Here is a 22,849-nt window from a genome sequence, read left to right as displayed (position 1 = left end):
CTGGATGCCCCGCACCCCAACTTTGTTTTCCAGAAGAGGAAACAGAGGGTCCGAGGGGTTAAAGCCCGACAGCTGCCCCTGCAGGACACCACCACAGCTCTGCCCACGGGTCTGAATCCTGCTGCTTTCAGCCAGAAGCCACACCAGGCTCACACAGTGAAGAACATGCAAAGCTCGGGTTTCAGGATAAGCTAGAGGAGTTCCCGTCGTGGCGCAGGGGTTAACGAATCCACTAGGAACCATGAGGTTGCAGGTTCGGTCCCTGCCCTTGCTCAGTGGGTTAATGATCTGGCGTTGCCGTGAGCTGTGGTGTAGGTTGCAGACGCGGCTCAGATCCTGCGTTGCTGTGGCTCTGGCGTAGGCCGGTGGCTACAGCTCTGATTGGACCCCTAGCCTGGGAACCTCCATATGCCGTGGGAGCGGCCCAAGAAATAGCAAAAAGACAAAAAAAAAAAAAGAATAAGCTAGAAATATCGAAGCAGAGTAAAGCCAATTTTTTAGTCTAAAGTAGGTCTCGTATCAGAAGTGTCTGTAGTGGCTCAGCAGGAACTAACCCAACTCACATCCGTGAGGATGCGGGTTCGATCCATGGCCTCGCTCAGTGGGTCAAGGATCCGGCGCTGCCGTGAGCTGTGGTGTAGGTCACAGACATGGCTTGTACTCTGCGTTGCTGTGGCTGAGGAGTAGGCTGGCGGCTGCCCTTCCTATTCGATCCCTAGCCTGGGAACTTCCATATGCCGTGGGTGCAGCCCTAAAAAGCAAAAAAATAATTTAAAAAATTAAAAAGTGATAAAATAGGAGTTCCCATCGTGGTGCAGCAGAAAAGAATCCAACTAGGAACCCTGTTGAGGGTTCGATCCCTGGCCTCACTCAGTGGGTTAAGGATCTGGCGCTGCAGTGAGCTATGGTGAGGTCGCAGACTTGGCTCAGATCCCGTGTGGCCGTGACTGGGGCTGGCAGCTGTAACTCTGATTTGACTCTAGCCTGGGAACTTCCATATGCCATGGGTTCAACCCTAAAAAGCAAAAAAGCAAAAATAAATAAATAAATAAAAATTAAAAAATTCAACTGAGTAAATTTGAAGATCTAATTAGCTTTAGTCAACAATTTATGAATCTGGCAGCACCCCGTCTAGCATTTAGAAAGGCTTCTACAGGCTGTACAGGATGGAGGCTTTTATAGGTACAACGACATTAAAAGGCTGGATTACTTCAGGCCAGGTCACCCTCCTTTAGGGGGAGGCAAGGGGTCTTAGGCAGATTACTCCCTAGTGCTGACCAGAAAGCTCCAGACTAAAGGATTTAAATTTCCACTCCTGGGAGGGGCTGAAATTTCAATTAGATTAGTCATGAAGTCTGGTTAGGCTTAGCATAAGTGACTCCATTTTGGGGCTGTTGTTTTCATTTTTTTAATTTAAAAAAATTTTTTTTATTTTTTATTTTTTTGTCTTTTGTCTTTTTACGGCTACTCCCAAGGCATATGGAAATTCCCAGGCTAGGGGTCTAATCAGAGCTGTTTCTCTTTAAACAACATTGGGAATAGTTAAAAAGTTTAAGCTTTGACATTTAAACTCAGTATCTCAAAAATGATTGTTTTGTGTTGGATCAGTTATATTTGATAAAGCAATAGCTATTTAGTTACACAGAAATAGTTTCAAATGTTTCAGCTTTGACTTTTTTTTTTTTTTTAGGGCCACACCCTCAGGATGGAGGTTCCCAGGCTAGGGATCTAATCCGAGCTACAGCTGCCGCCTACGACACAGCCACAGCAAGCCAGATCCGAGCCGCGTCTGTGACCTGCACCACAGCTCACGGCAACACCGGATCGTAAACCCACTGAGCGAAGCCGGGGATCAAACCCCCAACCTCATGGTTCCTAGTCAGATTCATTTCCGCTGTGCCACCACGGGAACTCCTAGGCTTTGACATTTTAACTCGCTATCTCGAAAATGATCATTTTGTTTTGAACTGATTCTATCTAACGGAAGGGGGGATTTAATCCCCCCAAAACAGTTTAAAAAGTTTAATCTTCGTTATTTAAACTCATTTCCTGGAGTTCCCGTCGTGGTTCAGCAGAAAGGAATCTGACTAGCATTCCTGAGGAAGCAGGTTCGATCCCTGGCCTCGCTCAGTGGGTTAAGGATCTGGCACTGCAGTGAACTGTGCTACAGGTCGCAGACACGGCTCTGCCCCCTCGTTCCTGTGGCTGTGGTGTAGCCCGGCAGCTACAGTTCCGATTTGACCCCTAGACTGGGAACTTCCATAAGCCGCGGGTGCGCCCTGAAAAGATTAAAAATAAAATAAACTCATTTCCCTGAAAGGACTAACTTTGGATTGGGTGCGCAGCCCCCCTGCGCGGAAGCTCCCCACCCGGAAGGGGGCAGGTAAGTTCTTCGCCCCACCTCCCCGGGACCCATCTCCGCGCGCAGCTCGCACAGCGGGGCGGGAACCCGCCGGCGCTCACGCGTCACGTGACCCGGAGGCCCGGGAAGCTCTCCCAGCCGCACGACGGCCGGCGCGCGCGTCCTGAGACCCGCCCGGGAGGCGGGGCCTCGGCCGCGCCTGCGTCCTGTCGGGTTCAGGCGGGCGCGCGCCGCGGGGGCGGGGCTGCGAGGAGGCAGCTGCGCGGAGGCCGGAAGGAAGCGGGCGGAGGGCGGGGCAAGAGAGGTAAGCCCGCCCGGCCCGCAGGACAACCGTCGCGGCCTGATGACGTCGCACAATGGCCGGCCCCCGCGGGTAGTGGAGCCCGTTTGTTCCGCCCGCGTCGCGCCTCAAGCCGGAGCCTGTGAGGAGCGGAAGGGTCGAGGGACGACTTCCCCACGCCGCCCCGACCTCCGCGGAGCCGTGGCCCCCCCTCCCTGCTCTCGTAAGGTAAGTGGTGGCGCCACCACGGAGGCGGGGCGGGTAGAAGGAGGAGGCCGAGGCGGCCGGGCGGGGAGCGTGGCGGCGGCGCGGAGCGGAGGCCGGGGAGCCCCGCCGCCTCCGCCTCCGGGGAGCGCTCCAGGCTGCCCGCGGCCGAAGCGTGGTTCTCGAGCCCCAGGAAGAGGACGTTGACTCAGGCACGATCCTGCGCTCCTTTCGCTGCGAGCCGGCCGGGGACCCTGGAACCCTTTAGCCCGAGCGCACGGCGGCTGCCTCCGCGCCCGCCGTGGAGTTGATCTCCCGAAGCTGTCATTTCTCTTCCGGGACATCCGCGTGGCAGTGTTTGCCGCCTACAAAGACCGGGGGAGGGGGCGGCGGAAGGAGGCACGCAGGCTCACCCTCCGGACTGGGGATGGGCTCTTCAGGAGCTTTGAACTCTCTCGAGCCTCTTGGAACTTGCCCCCTCGGCTTCCCGGTGGCACAGGTTGGACCTATGCGCTGCGCCCCAAGATGCGCGCCACTCTTTGGAGTAAACTTCCTTTCCTTTGGTAAGGAGCCCAAAGGATGCCGGGTCATTGCTGGGGGGACGTCAGACTTTAAGACTTCCGGCTTTGCTCCTGCGAAAACTTCAAGTTTTCCTGAATTCTTACGACAGCTGAGTTGGCCAGGTAGAATGGTCGATTATCTTAAGTGAGCTGTTCAGCTCCATCTGTTAGAGTAGATCAGCCTTCGGATCTCTTTGGGGAGAATGGAAGGAGAGGGCTTTTGGGGGCACAGCAGTGGCTCTCTTGGTTTCTCATCTTCACGTTGCCTTTGGAGTGGTCCTTTCCCAGAGCGGAGATTGGGATTCTCAGGGTGAGTCTGGACCTGGGCTGATTCCCATTTCCCCAACAGGAAGTCTTTTCCTAGTGATTTTACAGTCTGAACACATGTGTGGAGCCCAGCCAGCTCTGAAACCATTCAGATGTGTCCCAGAGGTTAAAACCCCTCAGCCTCTCCAATTTGAGGTGGGAGATGGTGAAACATTTTATGAAAACTTTGTGGAATCGTTCCCGAGAGCAGAAGAGTTTTTGGGTTTGTTTTTTTTTTCCTTTTTCACTGATCATCTCGAGGTGAGTGAGTGCATCCTCCCTGAGGGGTCATTTGGGGTCAGGCTTGGTCAGGTTGGGGACAGTGTCTGTCACCAACCCACACATCCTTCCTTTGGATGTTTTAAGTCTATGAAGTTATGATTCTGCATTTTCTTTTTGTCTTTTTTTTTTTTTTGCTATTTCTTGGGCCGCTCCCGCGGCATATGGAGGTTCCCAGGCTAGGGGTCCAATCGGAGCTGTAGCCACTGGTCTACGCCAGAGCCACAGCAACTCGGGATCCGAGCCGCGTCTGCAACCTACACCACAGCTCACGGCAACGCTGGATCGTTAACCCGCTTAGCAAGGGCAGGGATCGAACCCGCAACCTCATGGTTCCTAGTCGGATTCGTTAACCACTGCGCCACGACGGGAACTCCTGATTCTGCATTTTCTTTTTTTTTTTTTTTTTTTTTTTTTCTTTTTTTGGCTTTTTAGGGCTGCACCCGCGGCATATGGAGATTCCCAGGCTAGGGGTCCAATCAGAGCTACAGCTGCCCTGCTGGCCTACGCCACCGCCACAGCAATGCCAGATCCGAGACGCGTCTGTGACCTATACCACAGCTCATGGCAACGCCAGATCCTTAACTCAGTGAGCGAGGCCAGGCATCAAACCCGCAACCTCATGGTTCTCAGTCAGATTTGTTTCCGCTGTACCAGGACGGGAACTCCTGAATCTGCATTTTAACTAGGCGTACCAGACTTGAGCATTCAGGTAGGGCTGCTCTATTAAAAGTTGTTAGCCTGGATGGTTATGTTTATATTCATTGGCGCTCCTTTGCCAAACCTCTTTCGAAGTCCTGTTTTTGTAGTAAATATATAAGCCTTGTTTGGGATATGTATCAGTCTCATTCCGTGGTCACACCCCACGTGTGACCAGAAATGCTCTTACCTTGCTTGGGAACTCACCCCACTGACCAGACTAGGCTCTGCACTGGTTTCTTTGAGAGGAGGAAGACATGCTGCCCTGGAGAGTGCCAGGCTCTGAACTGGTTTCTCAAAGTGATGCCACTTGAGAGGAGGAAGATGTGCTGCCATGGAGAGTGCCAGGGAGGTGCTGCAGGTTCGGAAGGTCACTCGGGAAGGAAAGTTCCCACGTGCCGTTCACTTGGAGTCCAGGTGTAGCCTTCCAGAGCGACTGCTGGGAAGCAGGACAGCACCCGCGGGGTCTGAGTTCCAGCGCGCTCTTCAAAAAAGGAGACGCTTGGTTCCCATGTCTTCCTGGTGCCCAGGAAGTAGTTGATCCAGTGCGAGACTTGTCACTGACTCCACAGGCAGCTGTCAGTGACCGTCACTAAATCTAACATGCTCTGGGGACTCTCTGGCCCTTGTTCTTCTGTTCTCCAGGCGAGTTCCTGTCTGTGGATCAACGCACTAAAGCCTTCTAAACTCTGCCAGTAATGCTGGGTTATGGGGCGATTGTGGGAGCAGAAGAAACTGAAAATTGTGAGCCTAGGAGTCGGTGAGGACGCGACCGCAGGTCCTTCCATTTCCGCGTGTGCACTTAATAGACCAAGGGTTTTCCTGGCAGCTGACATAGAGCACGTGTTCAGATATTTGCCAGATTAAATTAATCTCAGAACAGGACACTCATGCCCAGAGAGTCTGTTAACTTCCCCAGAGCAGGGCTGGGAACACCCTTCTGAGCCCCAGTGACCTCCCCCATCCGTGCAGCAAGGTGTGATTGAGGTTGCCTCTGATAAGTAGATGGGTTCTTTGGCATGTTTTCCTCTGCAAGCTGATACCTGTGTGTCGCCTCAGATTGTAAAATCCGGAAGGTTCCATAGGGAGAGAATGATGGGAGTCTTCCTCGGGAGATTGTCAAGGCATCCTAAGGGCGCCTGTGTGTCCCGGTGTGCCTAGGACAGCCCTGCGCACGCCTGCTGTGATGGATAACAGCCTCGCTTTCCGTCTCAAACGTGTCCGAGATCCTGTACCAGCTCTGCTAAGAGCCAGCCCCCTGCTGAGCTTGGACACGCAGGTGCATCTGCGCCCTTCCGCTCAGGCCCTTTGTGGGGGCAGGGGTCTCCCAGCAGACTTTGCGAACAACTGGTCACAGCTCCGCGTGAGCGCGGGTGTGTGATAGAATAATGTGCCATGTACTCAGGGCCAGAGTTCTCAACGTGGGGATCGTGGGGCATCTCAGGAGGTTTCTAACCCCCTAAAGTGAAAGATAAAGTTTGTTTGTCCAGGTTTTTCTAGGGAGAGGAGCTGTCCCTTCATCACACTCTCAAAGCAGCCCATGCTCTCCGGAGGCTGACAGAGCTAGTTCACCCCTATGGGAGCAGGTGCACGCTGGGCCTTTCCCTCCACCACCTCTGTAGGACTGAAAACTGTCCTTGAGGGTGGGGAAGTTGCCTTTGTGCTTGGGGTGTTGAAGTGATTTCCATGCATCAAACGGGGGCGGGGGGTGGGGGGTGCATGCAGGCTCCACGAGCACTTTTCCAGGCACAACACAGCAGCCTCGGAATTTCACTGGGAGGCAGTATTTCCTTTGGTGTCAGTATAGAGGTGTGAGCCTCAGGGAGGCATCTTTTATCGGCTTCGTCTTTAGTTTAAGTGCCTAAGGTTCAAACTTCAGAAAATTTAAAATGGAAAAATAAAGGACTCGTGTCACAAGTTTGATTTCCAAATGGTCATCACTGTTTTTAACTAATCATCTGTATGGATCATATGGTAACTTTTCCCTGTCTCTGAAAGTGTGTCTTTTTGCTTCTAGGAGGACTAAGATAGGGACTGAGATGAGCAGCATAAAACTTTCTCTGGGAGAAAAGAACAGGCCAAATCTACTAGTTCGACAGAAGCCCCTGATTGGGAGTTCTCTCTGGCAGAATGAACGGGATCAGTAGCATCTCTGCAGCCCTGGGAGGCAGGTTCCCTCCCCGGCCTGGCACAGTGGGTTAAGGATCCAGCGTTGCCACACTTGATGGTCGCAGCTGCGCTCAGATCTGATCCCTGGCCCAGGACCTCCATGTGCCGTGGAGCAGCCGTGGGGCAGGCATAAAGAAAAAAAAAAAAGAAAGAAAGAAAAGAAAAAGAAAAGTCTCTGATTTATGGGAGGTTGTGCTCAAAAGAGTTGTAAAGCCAGTTTGGAACTCAGGTCCCATGTTCCTATGGAAACAGTGGCGGTAAATGGGGGTGGGTTCCCGGGCAGATGGCAGGAGCTTGAGGCATGCATGGTGCCCGTCCTGGGACCGGAGGCAGCTGGAATGTGATGCCGGGCTTGCGCTTGGTGGCTCTGTGGCCCCGGCTCCTTCTCTAGAGAGGGAACGTTGTTTTGGAGGGCTGCTGTGAGGGAGTGGGTGACGTGCCTGGCAGAGCAGTAGTCTTAGCAGATGGAGGTGGCAGGGCATCGCTGAGGAGGTCGTTTCATTGACCTACCTGCTCTTGCAGAGCAGACTCTCCGGTGTTTGTTGGATGAATTGCTCTTGAGCGCCCAGGGGATTTGAACTCAGTCTGGAGAGGGAAAGGGGTGTGGGTTTTGAAAGCCATCAGGCTTATCTCATCTAATTGTTGCAACAACTTCTAAACCAGATGTTTTGGATCCTATGCTGCAGATGAAGACTCTGGACTTTTTCATCTGAATTTGTCCAAGACGGAGTTCCCGTTGTGGCTCAGTGGTTAACGAACCCAGCTAGGATCCGTGAGGATGCTGGTTCGATCCCTGACCTCTCTCAGTAGGTTAAGGATCCGGCAGATCCTGCATTGCTGTGACTGTGGTATGAGCTGGCAGCTACAGCTCCGATTGGACCCCTAGCCTGGAAACCTCCATATGCCTCAAGTGTTGCCCTAAAAGCACAAAAAAGAAAAGGTTAAAAAAAAAAGAATTTGTCCAAGATCCTAGAGCTGGGACACAGTGGAGCTGCGTCAGCGTCTCATTCAGAGGCCCAGCCTGTGGGCACTGCCCCTCGGGTCCCGTGAAGGCACGGCCCACCTGCACGAGTTCGTGTGTTTGCAGTTAGGTGCTCTTTGTTTTCCATTTCTTGTGCTAGGATTTATTTATTTATTTATTTTTGTCTTTTTAGGGCTGAACCCGCGGCGGCATATGGAGGTTCCCAAGCTAGGGGTCAAATAGGAGCTTTAGCTGCCGGCCTAAGTCACAGCCACAGCAATGCCGTATCTGAGCCGCGTCTGCAACCTGCACCACAGCTCAGGGTAGCGCTGGATCCTTAACCCACTGAGTGAGGCCAGGGATCGAACCTGCATCCTCATGGATACTAGTCAGGTTTGTAACCCTCTGAGCCACAACAGGAACTCCATCTCACCCTAGAATCTTTTTCTTTTTGCTTTTTTTAGGGCCACACCCATGGCATATGGAGGTTCCCAGGCTAGGCGTCAAGTTGGAGCTACAGCCGCCGGCCTACACCACAGCCACAGCAACGCCAGATCCAAGCCATGTCTGCGACCTACACCACAGCTCACGGCAACGCCAGATCCTTAAACCAATGAGTGAGGCCAGGGATGAAACCCACAACCTCATGGTTCCCAGTTGGGTTCTTTCTGCTGCGCCACGACGGGAACTCCATGACTAGCTTTTTAATAATTCTTTCCAGTGGTGCTCTCCTACCTCTGTAGGGTGTTGTCAGAAGACTGAAAAGTGAATTATTATTATTATTACTATTTTTGCTTTTTAGGGCCGCACCAGCAGCATATTGCTGGTTCTCAGGCGAGGGATACAGTCAGAGCTATAGTCGCTGGCCTACGCCACAGCAACACCAGGTCCCAGCCGCGTTTGCATCCTACACCACGGTTCACGGCAGCGCTGGATCCTTAACCCACTGAGCGAGGCCAGGGATCGCACCCGCACCCTCATGGTTCCCAGTCAGATTTGTTTCTGCTGCGCCACGACTGGAACTCCCAAAAAGTGAATTACTTTTAAAACTGTCTACTTTTAAGAGGAGTTCCCATTGTGGCTCAGCGAAATGAACCTGACTAGTAACTGAGGATGCAGGTTTGGTCCCTGGCCTTGCTCAGTGGGTTAAGGATCCTGCGTGGCTGTGGTGCAGGCTGGCAGCTGTATCTCCAATTCGACCCCTAACCTGGGAACCTCCATATGCTGCAGGTGCTGCCCTAAAAAGACAAAAAAAGATAGACACTTAATTTTTAGATACGTCAGTACATAAGATAACGTTATATAAAGGATACAAAAATGTGTGTGTTTCCAGATCTCGCCGAGGTACCAAGTAGCGTGGCAGTGGTGTGCGTTACAGAGAATTTGAATGACCGAGTCAGCGTTGCCCCCTTCCTTCCCTGCTCTTCCCCTGCTCTCCCCTCTAGCTCTTAGCTGCCTGCCACCCCTCACATCGGTGGGTGGGGAAGTTTGTTTGTGGGCCGTTTGGTGTTGATTTCACACAAACACACTCTTAGCCTGCATTTAGAACCCCTGGAACGGTGTCCCGTCCTCGCACACTGAGGTGGGAAAAACAGAAAACGGCTGCTTCGTAATTACGTCTAGTTAGTAAAAATAGAAATGAAATCGTCTCAAGCGACACTGTTGGTCTTTTTATGTACAAGCTACTTAAATATGTAAGGTTTTCTGGGAGCTCCCGTTGTGGCTCAGTGGTTAACGAATCCAACTAGGAACCATGAGGTTGCGGGTTCAGTCCCTGGCTTTGCTCAGTGGGTTAAGGATCCGATGTTGCTGTGGCTGTGGTGTAGGCCGGTGGCTACAGCTCCGATTAGACCCCTAGCCTGCGAACCTCCATATGCCTCGGGAGTGGCCCCAGAAAGAGGGAAAAAGACAAAAAGACAAACAAAAAAAAATATGTAAGGTTTTCTGCCATAGTTTTTTCCTGGGATGTGCCTGTCTTGGCAGGGTGGTTCTCGAGTCTCCTGGGAGAGCCACCCTGAGCCTCTGTCTGGGCGTCCCTGGTCTGTCTTTGCCTTTTTCTTTTTTTTTGGTCTTTTTAAGGCCACACCTGCGGCATATGGAGGTTCCCAGGCGAGGGGTCGAATCGGGGCTGTAGCCGCCGGCCTACGCCACAGCCCCAGCAACGCCAGATCTGAGCCGCGTCTGTGACCCACACCACAGCTCACGGCAATGCCGGATCCTTAACCCACGGAGCAAGGCCCGGGATCGAACCCGCATCCTCTTGTATACTAGTGGGATTTGTTTCCGCTGCGCCACGACGGGAACTCCCTGATGTGTTATTAGGTTGGTGGACCTTGTTTGGTCGGTCTCTGCTGGTCAGCAGAGTGACCCCGTCCTTGGTCTGCAGGCACCTCCTTTCTCCTGTCGTCTCTTGTACTGCTCCGTCACAAGGCACTGGGCGGAGTTCCCTGTGCTGTAGGGTTTGCATTTTAAAGGACACCCCAGGTGATTCTGATCGGCCGTCAGGGCTGTGCACTGAGAAGTGCGTTCAGGAACGAGAGAGAGCCCACATCCTGGGACGCCTAAAGCCAGGGCCGGGCTTCTCTTCAGACCCCTCGGGTGACTCCAGAGGGCGGGCTGGGTGCCTGCCTTCCCTGTGCCGCCTCACTCGTGGTGCAGGTTTTCCTGAATTTCCCAAGTGATGAGTTTGCTCTCAGAAGCCCAAGCCGCCCCTCGCTCGTCCCATCCTACTGCTCCCCTTCTCTTCCTCTGTGCGGAGGAGGGGTGCCGCGTCGCTACAGGCCGAGGGGACCAGCCTCGCGGGGGCCCCTGTGTGCGGGCCGCACGGGGGCCGGGCCTGGAGGACCGTGCAGGGCCGAGCAAACTGCAGGTCCGGGGCGAGCCTGGGCCCGGGCAGCGGGGCACCTGCTCGCTGTTGTGCCGACGCTGTGACTGTGCTTCCTTTTGCAGAACCGCGGGTCCTGATGGATGTGGCCGAGAGTCCTGAACGAGACCCTCGCTCTCCAGAGGACGAAGAAGAGGAGCCGCAGGGGCTCTCGGACGACGACATTCTGAGGGAGAGTGGGTCTGATCAGGATCTGGACGGAGCTGGGGGGAGGGCCTCCGACGTGGAGGGCGAGGAGCCTGCTGCCGAGGGACTGAGCCAGGAGGAGGAGAGTCGCTCCGACTCGGAGGCCCAGGAGCTCAGCAGGGGCCCGCCGAGCCCCCCGCCTGCCGAGGGGGAAGACCGCAGCAGCGACCTGAGGGACGAGGCCTCGTCGGTCACCAGGGAGCTGGACGAGCATGAGCTCGACTACGACGAGGAGGTCCCCGAGGAGCCGGCCCCCGCCGCGCAGGAGGACGACGAGGAGCGGGGTGAGGGGGCTCCTGGGGAGGAGGGGAAGGCCGGCGTCCACGCGGAGGAACCGGAGCCCCCGGAGGCTGCCAGGGAGAAGAAGAAGGAGGACGACGACGGGGAGATCGACGACGGGGAGATCGACGTGAGTCGGGCGGGCGGCGGCCGGGAGGGGCCGGGAGCGCAGGCCGTCGCTGGGGTGGTGCTGGGCGGCCGGGCATGGGCTAGATTCAGAAAGCGGGGGGGCTGGCAGAGCTGCCGGGGACCCTCACACATTCCTCTGCTGCTGTTGGTTGGATCGTATTCAAATTCTAAATTTTCTTTTCTCTTAGGGCCGCACTTTCCCGGGCGGGGGGTCGAACTGAAGCTGCAGCTGCTGGCCTACGCCACAGCAATGCCGCACCCTTAACCCACTGAGCAAGGCCAGGGATCGAACCCACGTCCTCATGGATACTAGTCGGGCTCGTTACCGCTGAGCCACAACAGGAACTTCCTGAAGTTTTCTGTTCTTTCAGCAAGCAGTGATATCCAGCCTTCGTCTTTGCTGCCTTTAGATAATACTTGCGTTAGCCTTTCAGCTGCAGCCACTGGGGGTCTCAGTTCTTGTTAAATTCTTGACACTGAAAAACTCCTTCCTGCGGGTTTTGTCTGTTCTTCTAGGCTTTTTTTTTTCTTTTTTTGTCACTTTAGGGCCAAACCCGTGGCCTGTGGAGGTTCCCAGGCTAGGGGTCTAATCGGAGCTGTAGCCACCAGCCTCCATCAGAGCCACAGCATCACCAGATCCAAGCCGTGTCTGCGACCTACACCACAGTTCACGGCAGCACCGGATCCCCAACCCACTGAGTGAGGCCAGGGCTCAAACCCGCAACCCCATGGTTCCTAGTCTGATTCGTTTCCACTGCACCACGATGGAAACTCCTCTTCCAGGCATTTTTATCTTTGCCCCACAGCTTCTCCTCTGGCTGGGGTCCCAGCCGGGCCAACCCTAACCATGACCTAACTGGCTTTCTCGCCCACTTGATCCGGGACGGTTGGTGGTTTGCCTTGTTGTGCCTGCCTGGCGCCTCTCATGAGGGACCAGAGCACAGTGCCGTTGAGCCCCGGGGGGCTGCCCTGGACACAGCCCACAGGTCCTGCAGCCCAGGCTCGTTGCAGTGCCCCAGGGGTGTCACTGGGCAGACCAGGGCCATTACCCCTGGGGACAGGCAGGCCTCAATAGGGGTGGTGCTGCGGGTGGTGACCAGGGCCCGCTCAGGGCACCCCTGCCTCCCAGGCGTCCTCTGGGGTATTTCTGCTCTTGCCAGTGCCTGACCATGTCCAAAGGCGCCCCCCTGCCCCCCGCTTTAATTATTGGCTTGAAGGGCAGCTCCTCCCTGTGGGTCTGCCCCTGCCCCTTGTCCTTTAGGTCTGCCCAGGTCCCTCTGCTGTGCATCCACAGTCTGAGCTGAGTGGGCCGTGGCCGTCTTGCTCCTGCTGCCCCCCACGCGCACCTCCGAGAACCTATGTGGCTCCTCCCTCGGTTCCCAGACCTGGCACTGGGGGCCCTCAGTGCCCTCTGAGCAGCTCAGCGGCTCCGCCTGCTCTGGGGCCTGTGGCGGGGCAGGGGCCGTTTGCAGAGAGAGGTGGTCCAGCTCTGGGTGTGGGTGGGAGGGAGGACCCCAGTGTAGACAGTGTGCCCAGAAACTGCTGCTGCTCGTGCGCCCTGCGCGCCCCGTCCACACTCCTGCCCTTCTTTCCCCTGGAGCTCGGCTGCAGCTTGTCCGTGTCCTGAGTCTTTCCTTCCCAAGATGGAGAGGGAACCAAGGGCCGCTCTCGGGTCCACGATCAGCCTGCTGCCCACAGGCCTGGGGCTTGATCCCCTTTAGTTTAAATTCCTGCCAGCTAGCTTCTGGTCCTCATGGGAGGCGTCCACCCCAGAGGGCCTGTCCTCATGGGTTTTTTTTTTGTTTTGTCTTTTTAGGGCCGTTCTCACGGCATATGGAGGGTCCCAGGCTAGGGGTCTAATTGGAGCTGTCAGCCGCTGGTGTACGCCACAGCCACAGCGACGTAGGATCCGAGCCATGTCTGCGACCTACACCACAGTTCACAGCAGTGCCGGATCCTTAACCCACTGAGCAAGGCCAGGGCTCGAACCCAAAACCTCATGGTTCCTAGATGGATTTGTTAACCACTGAGCCACGATGGAACTCCTTGTCCCCATGGTTTTTAAGCACATTTCTGGTATCAGAGGTGAATGGATCTTTTGCGGGGAAGAAATGTGCAGTTTAGCTCATACCTGGAAGATGGTGTTCACTGCGGCCCCTGGCAGAGCCCCTGCTGCCAGCCGGCTCTGTGAGGAGGCGCACGGCTCCGGGCCCTCCTGCGGCGGGGGGGGGGTGTCTCCAGCATCGGGCGGAGTTGCGTGGAGCAGCTAGCGGGGGCGGGCCTCCTTTTCACCGAGAAGCGCTTTCCTCCTGTCAGGTGCGTGGTCTGGCTTCTACCCCTGCAGGTGTTGGTCACAGGCCCAGCTGACTGGTTTGGGCGTCACCCCCGCCCTCCCCAACTTTTGTGCTCTCTTGGGGGTTTCCTTGATAGTAACATCAGTTTGTACGGGAAACCCTTGAAATTGCTTTGTCTTAACCGCACAGTTTATAACTCAGATCTTGAATTACTTTTGTATGTTGCTGGTGCCTTTAGATACAGGTAATATTCTAGAAGTGCTGCTTCCCTGCAGTGAGGGGGATGGGATTTTTGCAAACAGGATTGTGGACCAACTTTTTATAGCCCCCAGCTTCTTTGTGGTGGGGGGGTTCCTGACCACTGACACCTGAGCTGCAGGTGAGCTTTCTTTACTCGCTGTCTTACTGTGCAGAAGCCACACTTAGAGCAAGACGCACCTGTGCTTCTGTGTCCCCAGCTGTGTGTCTCCGAAGAGCGAGCGGAGCCCTGAGGCCGTCCCCCTCTTCCTGCACCTCCGCTGAGTCGCAGGAGAGCCCCTCCTCTGGGCCGACAGCGCATCTGTTGATCCCCGTGGCTCTGCTTTGCCTTCGCAGACTCGGCCCTCCTGTCCTTGGTCCGTCCACGTCTCGGCTGTCTTCTAGGTTCTGTTTTTGTATGTCCCTTGTCGTCCGATGACCAGAACCTCAGCCGCCAGGAGGGTGCCCTCCCATTGGAAAGGGGGGGTGTAGTTTGTTCCCTTCCTCCCTTCATCAGGGACTCTCACATTGAAGGGTGGCCTCTCAGAGATGGCAGGGCAGTGGCCACGTCCCGAGTGGACGGTCCCCGTGACTCCTTGGGCAGTCCAGCCCCACACAGAGACACTTGGGAGCATTTTCTTTGCAGATCCGCCTGCTCTTCTACCAAGGGCTTCCTGGGTGTGTACTCAGGGTCCAGGGCTCCATGGCGACCCCTCGAGGAAGCAGCTGCCCACGCTGCCCCCGGGGACCAAAGCCTGCGTGTCCCTCAGCCTGGTGGGGGGAGGGGGCACATGACACCACCCCCTGTTCTGCCCCTCAGCCCAGGAGTGCTGGGGTTGGAAAGCTCTCCTCACATGCTGGTGGCAGAGCCAGGCGGGGCTGCCGAGGCTGCTATGATTTGTGTGCACCTTTTGGTGAGGCTGGTCACGTGTCCCCTCGTGGCAGGATGACTGTGTTGTCACAGGGTGCTGCTCCACGCCCCGGGCTGTCTTCTGAAACCAGAGACAGCATCCCGTCTGCCCCCAGGTCACGGTGGCAGATTGTAGGCCGGTACTGTCACCTCCGACAGGTGTAGAATCTGGGGTTCGAGGAGACTAGGTGGCCTGGGTGGCACCTCAGCCCCTGCTCTGGTGCCCATGTCCGCCTCCCCACGTGGCAGCTCCCCGTGCCGTTTCCTTATATGTACTTGCTCCTGGGGCTGCTGTGTTGGCAGTGATTTCTTTGTCACTGAAGTAGCACACAGGCTTTGAGTGTTGTCTTTCAAGGAAAATAAAAGCCTGCACAAAGGAGCGAGTAAGAACCGCCTGTGCTGCCGCCTCCTGTTGTGACGCGTGGCCTCTGCAGGCTTTTCCGAGGGACCCCGGGCGTGAGCTCTGCGTGCAGGCGGCGTAGCCCGAGGCTCGGGGTGGAGAGCTGTGTCCACAGTCAGCCCAGCAGGACCTGCGCCCGGGCCTCTGGGTCACTTGACTGGCCTGATGGACCCTTGCGCGCTTTCCCCAGGACGCCGCCCGCGGACCGCGGTCCCTCCTGGCTCTGGAAACCGCGGAGGGCCTGGCGCCCTCCCCCGAGTTAGTTCTCGGTGCCGTTCTAGCCTTTGCACTGCGACCCACTGGTTGCTCCTGCCTGGGCCGCCAGGGCCCGTCCTTGCTGGCTGCCGTCCGCGGCTCCGCTGCAGCTCACACGACCGGGAGCCGCGTCGGGTTCCCACCCGCGCTTACGCAACCGGGCGCCAGGGGCTGGCTTCGGGCACAGGCCGCTGCTTGAGCTGTACTCGTTGCGTCACTCTGTCGGCTCTGAGAACCCCCATCTGTCCCTTGCTTGATAGGCCGTCGCGCTAAACAAACGGTTGGTTGACCTTTGAGGGCGTGGTGCTGCTGAGCCACCTCGGATGGCTCTGTGTGCCTGGCGGTGGAGCAGCCCGGGACGCTCCCTCGAGGCTCGGGTGACGCTCCCTGCCCGAGGCAGGCAGCTGGCTCCTCTTTGCCCCGTTGCCGGAAATCCTCTTCCGACCCTGTCCAGGGGCCCACGAGTCCTGATCTCTGAGGAGCAGCTGCTCGCGGGCGGCACTTCAGCTCCTGTGCATTGATTTCCACACAGAGTGGGAAGGTTGGGAGAGTTCTCACCTTTCCAGAGAGTTCTGTTTTTCTAACGCAAACAGTCTGCTCTCAGCTTAGACGTGAGCGTCTCCCTTCTCCGCTCGTGGGGGTTCAGCCCAGTGACCGCTGCCGCGCGGAAGGCACAGAGAGGAGCGCAGGGCAGGGGCCGGGAGGGAGGGCGCTGCCGTCCCGGAGCACCAGACGGGCCCGTTCTCCTCCAGCCTGAGCCGCTCTGGGGCCGGGGACGTGGGCAGCCACTGTTCACGGGGCACAGACTTACACTTACGACGCAGATAAGTTCATGGGACCTTTTAAAAAAAAACGGAATACGTTAACCTCGCAAAAAAAAATCATTCTGCTGGCTCTCTTAAGGGGCATAACTCAGGCGTCTGTCCTTTTTGTTATAAAATGCCTTTTTTGTTAGCTTTTTTTTTTATAAAATGCCTTTTTTGTTTCTTTGTTTTGCTTTTTCGGGCCGCACCCATGGCACATGGAAGTTCGCAGGCTAGGGGTTGGATCGGATCTGCAGCTGCCAGCCTACACCACAGCCAGAGCAATGCGGGATCTGAGCCGTGTCTGCGACCTGCACCACAGCTCATGGCAACGCCGGATCCTTAATCCACCGAGCGAGGCCAGGGATCGAACCCAAATCCTCATGAATACTAGTAGCGTCTGTTTCCTCTGTGCCACAGTGGGAACTCCTAAAATGCCTTCAAATAACTAAATTTTTAAGGCAGAAATTATACAGATATTTAAGCTTTAAAATTATACAGTCACCGTATATTCAGGGTTTGACTTAAGTATTTCTGCATTCAGCAAATAGTATTTGCTGCCAGCCCAGCACCGTGTTAGAGCAGTGACACGTGGTGAGCAGGCAGCCTTGGCATCTGGGCCGGCGGGGTCCTGACGGGGACTGCAGCTGTGGTCTGGAGGGGGATGAGTCCCGTGCCGGCGGGCGCGGGGTAGGTGGGCAAGAACACGTCAGGCGGGCTCGAGAAGGTCAGGGGACTGAGGAGCGCCTGCGGGAGTTGGGGAGTGTGGCCACTGGTCAGGAGGTGATCCTCAGGCCAGGGGGCTGGGCGGTGTGGCAGGAGATGGGGAGAGGGCTCCGGGGCCACCCAGCCCTCTCCCCGCTGTGACCACTGCATTGACTGCACTTGGGCGCTGGGACAGGCTGGGACCCAGGGTGGCGAGGAGCTCCGTCCTGGACGCATTGACAGAGGGGTCGGCAGGGCGCTGGCTACCTGCCTGGACTGGGGGTGGTCCCAGCGCGGGGTCTCAGCTCAGGGGCACAGGTGGCCCTGGGGCCGTGGGGACAGGAGGGCGCAGAGCAGGGGTCCAGGTCAGGGCTGCTCTTGGAATCCCTGGAGGAGAGACCCCCCAGGCTGGGGACTTGAAAGCCTCCTGCGTTATTCCGAAGCCAAGATCGGGACGCTGGACCAAGGACACGAAGACATGGACCTGGGTCTGAGCTAAAGGTGGATGCACTGGAGGCCTAGTCACCTGACCTCCCTCCTACCTGCCCCAGACTGTTCCGTCAGAGGAACGTAGCGTCTGCTTTAAAGAATGCAAACGATCTTGTCCTAGACGGTCGGTTTCAATGTACAAGACGTGGCAAACCTCACGTGTAGCCACTTCCCGCCCAGAATTGCTCAGTAAGAGACAGGAGCCCCGCTTGGGCCTGGGGCTCCTCCTCGCAGTGTTCGCCGCGGTGTTGTGCGTGTGCTGCCCCGTCCTGTAACAGGGGCCCTGGGAGACTCCCTGCTGTGTGGACGAGGAGTCTAAGGCCTGGAAGACGTGCCTGGACCCGGCGCACGAAGAGCCCCTTCCTGGTTCATGAAAGCCGCGCCCGCCGGAAGCTGCGCTCTCCTCCCCCCGTGAGCGGCGCCTCTCCAAGTGACCTTGTCCTCTGTTTCAGGACGACGACCTGGAGGAGGGCGAAGTGAAGGACCCCAGTGACAGGAAGGTGAGGCCTCGTCCCACGTGCCGGTTCTTCATGAAAGGTAACTGTCCACCTGAGGGCCTTCGCGCGGCCACGTGTGGCCTCAGCCTTTCCTCCCGGGATGCGGTGCGGTCCGGCCTTGTCGCGGGCCCGGGAGCCTGTGCACAGCTGTTCTGGGGCCAGGCGGTGACCGTCTGTGGTGGTGGTGGTGGCAGCGGTGCCTTGTGTGGGTCACTTTCGTGAGCCCCTCGGAGGGAGCCAGCCTGCTCACGGCGCACTGGGGCTCCGGCCCAGCAGCCTGGCGCAGACCCGCGTCCTTGCGGTAGACAGTGTCAGCCATTGTTCTGAGTGACCCTTTTTACGAGGCCGAATGCCCCCGAGGCCAGTGTTGACACTCTCCCACCTCTGGAAGGAAAAGTCCCACTTTGCTGCACGGTGTCTCAGGAGTGTGTCTCCCACTTGGCGTGGACATCTAAAGAGCCTCTGAAAGCAGCAAGGCCCCTCCCTCCCGCAGTGGCCGGAGCGAGTCCAGTAGCTGTGACAGGTGGCCGTGTGACGAGGCCGGTGAGCAGTGGGCACCAGAGCCCAGGGAGACATGGCAGCAGAGAGGAGCGCTCCGTGTGCCAGGGCTGCTCCGTAACTCGCACGTTCCTGGCTCGGGAGGAAGGCGGCTCTCCCGCCCTGGGTTGTGCCCTGACCCCAGCTGACTTGCTCCCTGACGGGCCCACCTTCCAGCCCAACGTTCACGAGCGCTTCCTGTACTTCTTTTCCAGATGTGCCACCACTGTCCACTCCTCCTCCACCAATACCAAATTCCATACCATTCAGAGGCCAGGTTAAAGGTACAGAGTACCCCGTGTCGCTCTCTCTAGGACCTCGCAGTCCCGCCCCAGAGGCCAGACTTCTTTCTCCTGCATCCAGAACGCTGCTCAGAAGGCAGGGGTGGGGGCGGTGGTGGGGACGGCTGAGCCCCGTCCTACAAGTGGCCCTTGAACGAGCCTGTCCCTAGCACAGAGGTGACCGAGGATGAGGCGCACAGGAGCCGAGCTTGGTGCGCCCTCGGGCGGGTCCTCGCGGCAGTGCTGTCGTGCCTCCTGTCCGCGGAGCGGAACACGGGCGGCGGGGCTCCCCAGTGTAGGCGTGTGCGCTGCGGCCGCCCTCAGGATGCAGAGCAGGGCAGGGGCGTTTTGGAAGGTACCCGTGTGCACCTCTTCCAAGGCTTTGGTCTTTGAAGCGTCGGTATCTCAGGAAACTTAAACCCAAGCCGAAGACTTCTTTTCTGTAACAACACGCCTCCGTCTGTGAAGCCTCTGGAGCACGGCAGTGGAGACCGCCCGCGGGCGGGCGTGCTCGCGCAGTCGTTTCCAGTTAGTGCGGCCCGCGGCCCTGCGGTCCCGGGCCAGCCAGGGGCCCCGTGGCAGCAGGGGCAGGAGGCAGCGGCACGCAGCGTCCAGGCCACGAGGCTCAGGTCCAGGTGCTTGGGGTCCTCCACCGAAGCCGTTTCCAGAATTTGGCCCCAGAAGCACCCACAGGGAAGTGAAGTTACTGGAGCGCAGAGCAGCAGCATCGGGAGCGCCTGGAGGCGCGGGGGCAGGGTGCCTTCTCGTGCCCGGCAGCTCGTGCCCGGCCGCGGCCCGCGTCCGGGGCGGGAGGTGCCTCCGGGTGGCGCTGAGCGCCTGCCTGGGGCTTCGGGGAGTGAACCCGTGGGTCAGGCCTCTGGCGGCAGAAGAGCCCGAAGCGAGCGGTAGCAGCCGCCGGTGCGGCTTCGTGGGGCCGTCCCGTGACGGGTTTCAGGAGGATGCTTTTCCGTATCCATCCGCCTGTCCGCCCTGTGCTGCCTCTCCCGGAGACTGGCGCGGTCGGGTTCGGGGGAGGTGACCGGCGGGCACACACCCCCGCTTCTCCCGCTTGTGAGAACGGGTCTGGAGGTCAGTGTGTGGCTTGCCTGCAGTTCGCAAGCGTGGTGGTCACTGGCCGTGCGTGCGTCTCCGTCGCCTAGTCTCCAGTGGCAGGAGTCTCCGTGCAGATCAGGTGAGGTTGCTTGTGTTTGGCGAGGATGAGGAGAAGCGGAGCCCCACGCCTGCGGTGGGAGCATGAATCGCTGCAGCCCTGGGCGCAGCCTCCGAGGACGCGGTGGATGGAGCCGCGCTCCGACCCGCTGACGCCCCGCGGGGCCCGTCTGAGGGGCTCGTGCAGGCGGAGCCCGCCCGCGTGTCCCTCGGCTCTGGCTGGCAGAGGGTGGCCGCTCCCCGAGGGGGGCCCTGCCCCTCCCTCGCGGGGCAGCCTCGAGGACCATGCGTGTGGGCGGAAGAGCCAGCCCCAGGGCCCCACGGTTCCCGGCCCACTCGGGTGACCCGGCCAGAGCCGTGGGGACAGAGAGTCATTGTCCGGGCTGGGGGCGGGTTTCCCTTTAGGGTGATGGAATGTCCTGGAAGGAGGTAGCCGTGTTGGCCGCACAACTCCGTGAACGTACTACAACCCGTTGAACTGTGCGCTTTAAATGGGGGTGTTTTAGGGAGTGCGGATTATATCTTCATTTGAAACTTTTTTTTTAACGTTTGTTAGCTGTGTTTGTGTCGTGAGTTGTGATCTGCAGTTTTAACTGTTAAATAGCCCAAATGACAGGGCTGTTCTTGAGAACTGACAGTGAAATGGACCTAGAAATGCAAATTGAAACCGTTTAAAGCGCCAGTCCTTTGCTTATGGTATATTTTTCCCTCTTGCTTATTCAGGTTGAGTCGAGACGTGCACTTCTGTGCACAGGGACGTAGACTGCGTTTTCTTTCAACTCTGTCCTGCTTTGGGTGCTGCTTTTCCCAGCTGTCAGTGGCACCCCGGTCTCTGAGCCAGGCCCCCTGTGTCCGCTCCTCCTGCTCGTGTTCTCTCTCTCCTTTTTTTTCTTTTTTAAAACTATGGTAAGGTTGACGATATAAAATGCACCGCCTGAGCCATTTTCAAGCGTACATTTGGTTGGCACTGAGTTGATTCCTGTTGTGGCAGCCACTGCCGTCCGTCTCCAGAGCTCCTTTTATCTTGTGAAACTGAAACTGCCTCCGTGAAACACTCGCCAGCCTTGGCACCTGCCCTTCTGCTTTCTCTGTAGGAGTTTGCCTGCTTGAGGTGCCTGACAAGTGCAGTCTTCCAGTGTTGGTCATTTGTGACTCTTGCATCTCCCTCAGCCCAGTGTCCTCTGGGGTTACCCACGTTGTGGCAGGTGTCAGAGTCCCCCTCTTCTAAGGCTGGGGGACATCCCCCCGGGCAGGGACCCCGTGTTGCTTATCCCTCAGCTGCTGATGGACGCTGGCTTGCTTCCACCTGTTCACTCCTGTGGATGATGTGGCTGCAAACGTGGGCATGCAGGTATCCTTCAGGGCTGCTCCTAGGAGTTCCCGTCGTGGCTCAGCAGGCCAAGAACCCGACTAGTATCCATGGGGATGCAGGGTTGATCCCTGGCCTCACTCAGTGAGTCGAGGATCTGGCCTTGCTGTAGCCACGGTGTAGGTCGGCAGCTGCAGCTCTGGTTCAACCCCTAGCCCGGAAACTTCTGTATGTCATGGGCGCAGCCCTAAAATGCCAAAAAAAAAAAGACTCTGCTTTCAGATCTTTCAAATGTACACCCAGAACTGGATTGCTGGGGCCTGTGGTAGTTGTGTCTTTAACGTTTTGAGAAACTGCCCTATCATTGTCCGTGGTGCCTGCCGCATTTTGTCAACATTTGTTTTCTTTTTTCTTTCTCTTGTCTTTTTAGGGCCGCTCCCAAGGTGTATGGAGGTTCCCAGGCTAGGGGTTGAATCGGAGCTGTAGCCACCGGCCTCTACCAGAGCCACAGCAACGCCAGATCCGAGTCGTGTCTGCGATCTACACCACAGCTCAGGGCAACGCTGGGTCTTAACCCACTGATGAAGTCCAGGGACCGAACCTGCGTCCTCATGGGTAGTAGTCAGATTTGTTTCTGCTGAGCCACGGCAGGAACTCCCCTATTGCCCATTTTTTAACATTTTCATCCTCTTTTGTGTTTAAAGCAGCAGGTCTCTAGGTGTGTTCTGTGCACCCCAGGGGACCTTGAGACCCAGGGCCCCCTGAGGTCAGAGCTCTAATGAGACCAAGACTGTGCCAGGCGGCTGGCATTGCCACCACGTATGCAGTAATAACACCCATTTCATGTGGCGACATCTGATAAAGGAGAAAGACTCAGGTTTAACTTTACTCCTGAGCCACAGGTCTGGGTTATTGTTGTTGCTGCTGTAGGTTTGTTTTTGTTTTTGATTTTTGGGTTTTTTTGTCTTTTTGCTATCTCTTTGGGCCGCTCCCGCAGCATATGGAGGTTCCCAGGCTAGGGGTCGAATCGGAGCTGTAGCCACCGGCCTACGCCAGAGCCACAGCAACGCGGGATCCGAGCCGCGTCTGCAACCTACACCACAGCTCACAGCAACGCCAGATCGTTAACCCACTGAGCAAGGGCAGGGACCGAACCCTCAACCTCATGGTTCCTAGTCGGATTCGTTAACCACTGTGCCACGACGGGAACTCCCAACTGCTGTAGTTTTAATGTGGCTTCACTTGCAGCATATGGAAGTTCAGGGGCCAGGGAGTGAGCCACCCGCAGCTGTGGCTGTGTCGCATCCTGAACCCACTGTGCCAAGCCAGGGAGCGGATCTGTGCCTCCGCAGCAACCTGCCACTGCGGTCGAATTCTTAACTCAGTGCGCCGCAGCGAGAACTCGGTCTTAAAATAAGTTTTTTAAGGTATAATTTACATACCAGAAAATGTGGCTGTTGTAAGGGTGCCGTGCACGGATTTTTAATTTGCCAGGTTGGGCGCTCGGCACCACCATCCAGTTCTAGGTTCTTTGCTTCCCCCCAACGAGACCGCTGGGTACGCGTCTGCTCGCTGTTGGGACACTCCGTGTCGTGCTGTCCCTGGCTCCTCTGCTGCCCCCGAGGCCCGGGGATCATGTGCAGGGAGCGGCTGGCCGCCCGTGT

General features: G+C 57.0%; 1 protein-coding gene across 2 annotated transcripts in view; it reads left to right on the top strand.

Annotated features, from left to right (window-relative positions):
* ZC3H18 (zinc finger CCCH-type containing 18) overlaps positions 2,674-22,849 on the top strand; it is a 51,126-nt gene continuing 30,950 nt past the window's right edge. Inside the window, exons 1-4 of one of the 2 annotated variants that reach the window (XM_021093664.1) lie at positions 2,687-2,870; positions 10,770-11,299; positions 17,844-17,928; positions 18,641-18,709. In XM_021093664.1, the coding sequence (XP_020949323.1) occupies positions 10,784-11,299; positions 17,844-17,928; positions 18,641-18,709 (670 nt within the window). In that variant the 5' untranslated portion in view covers positions 2,687-2,870; positions 10,770-10,783. Of the gene's footprint in view, positions 2,871-10,769; positions 11,300-17,843; positions 17,929-18,640; positions 18,710-22,849 lie in introns of both variants that reach the window. The other variant, XM_021093665.1, reaches the window with a different exon arrangement.

This window comes from Sus scrofa, chromosome 6 (assembly GCF_000003025.6).
Source record: "Sus scrofa isolate TJ Tabasco breed Duroc chromosome 6, Sscrofa11.1, whole genome shotgun sequence".
NCBI classification, from domain to species: domain Eukaryota; kingdom Metazoa; phylum Chordata; class Mammalia; order Artiodactyla; family Suidae; genus Sus; species Sus scrofa.
This window is presented reverse-complemented; position numbering and strand designations above follow the sequence as displayed.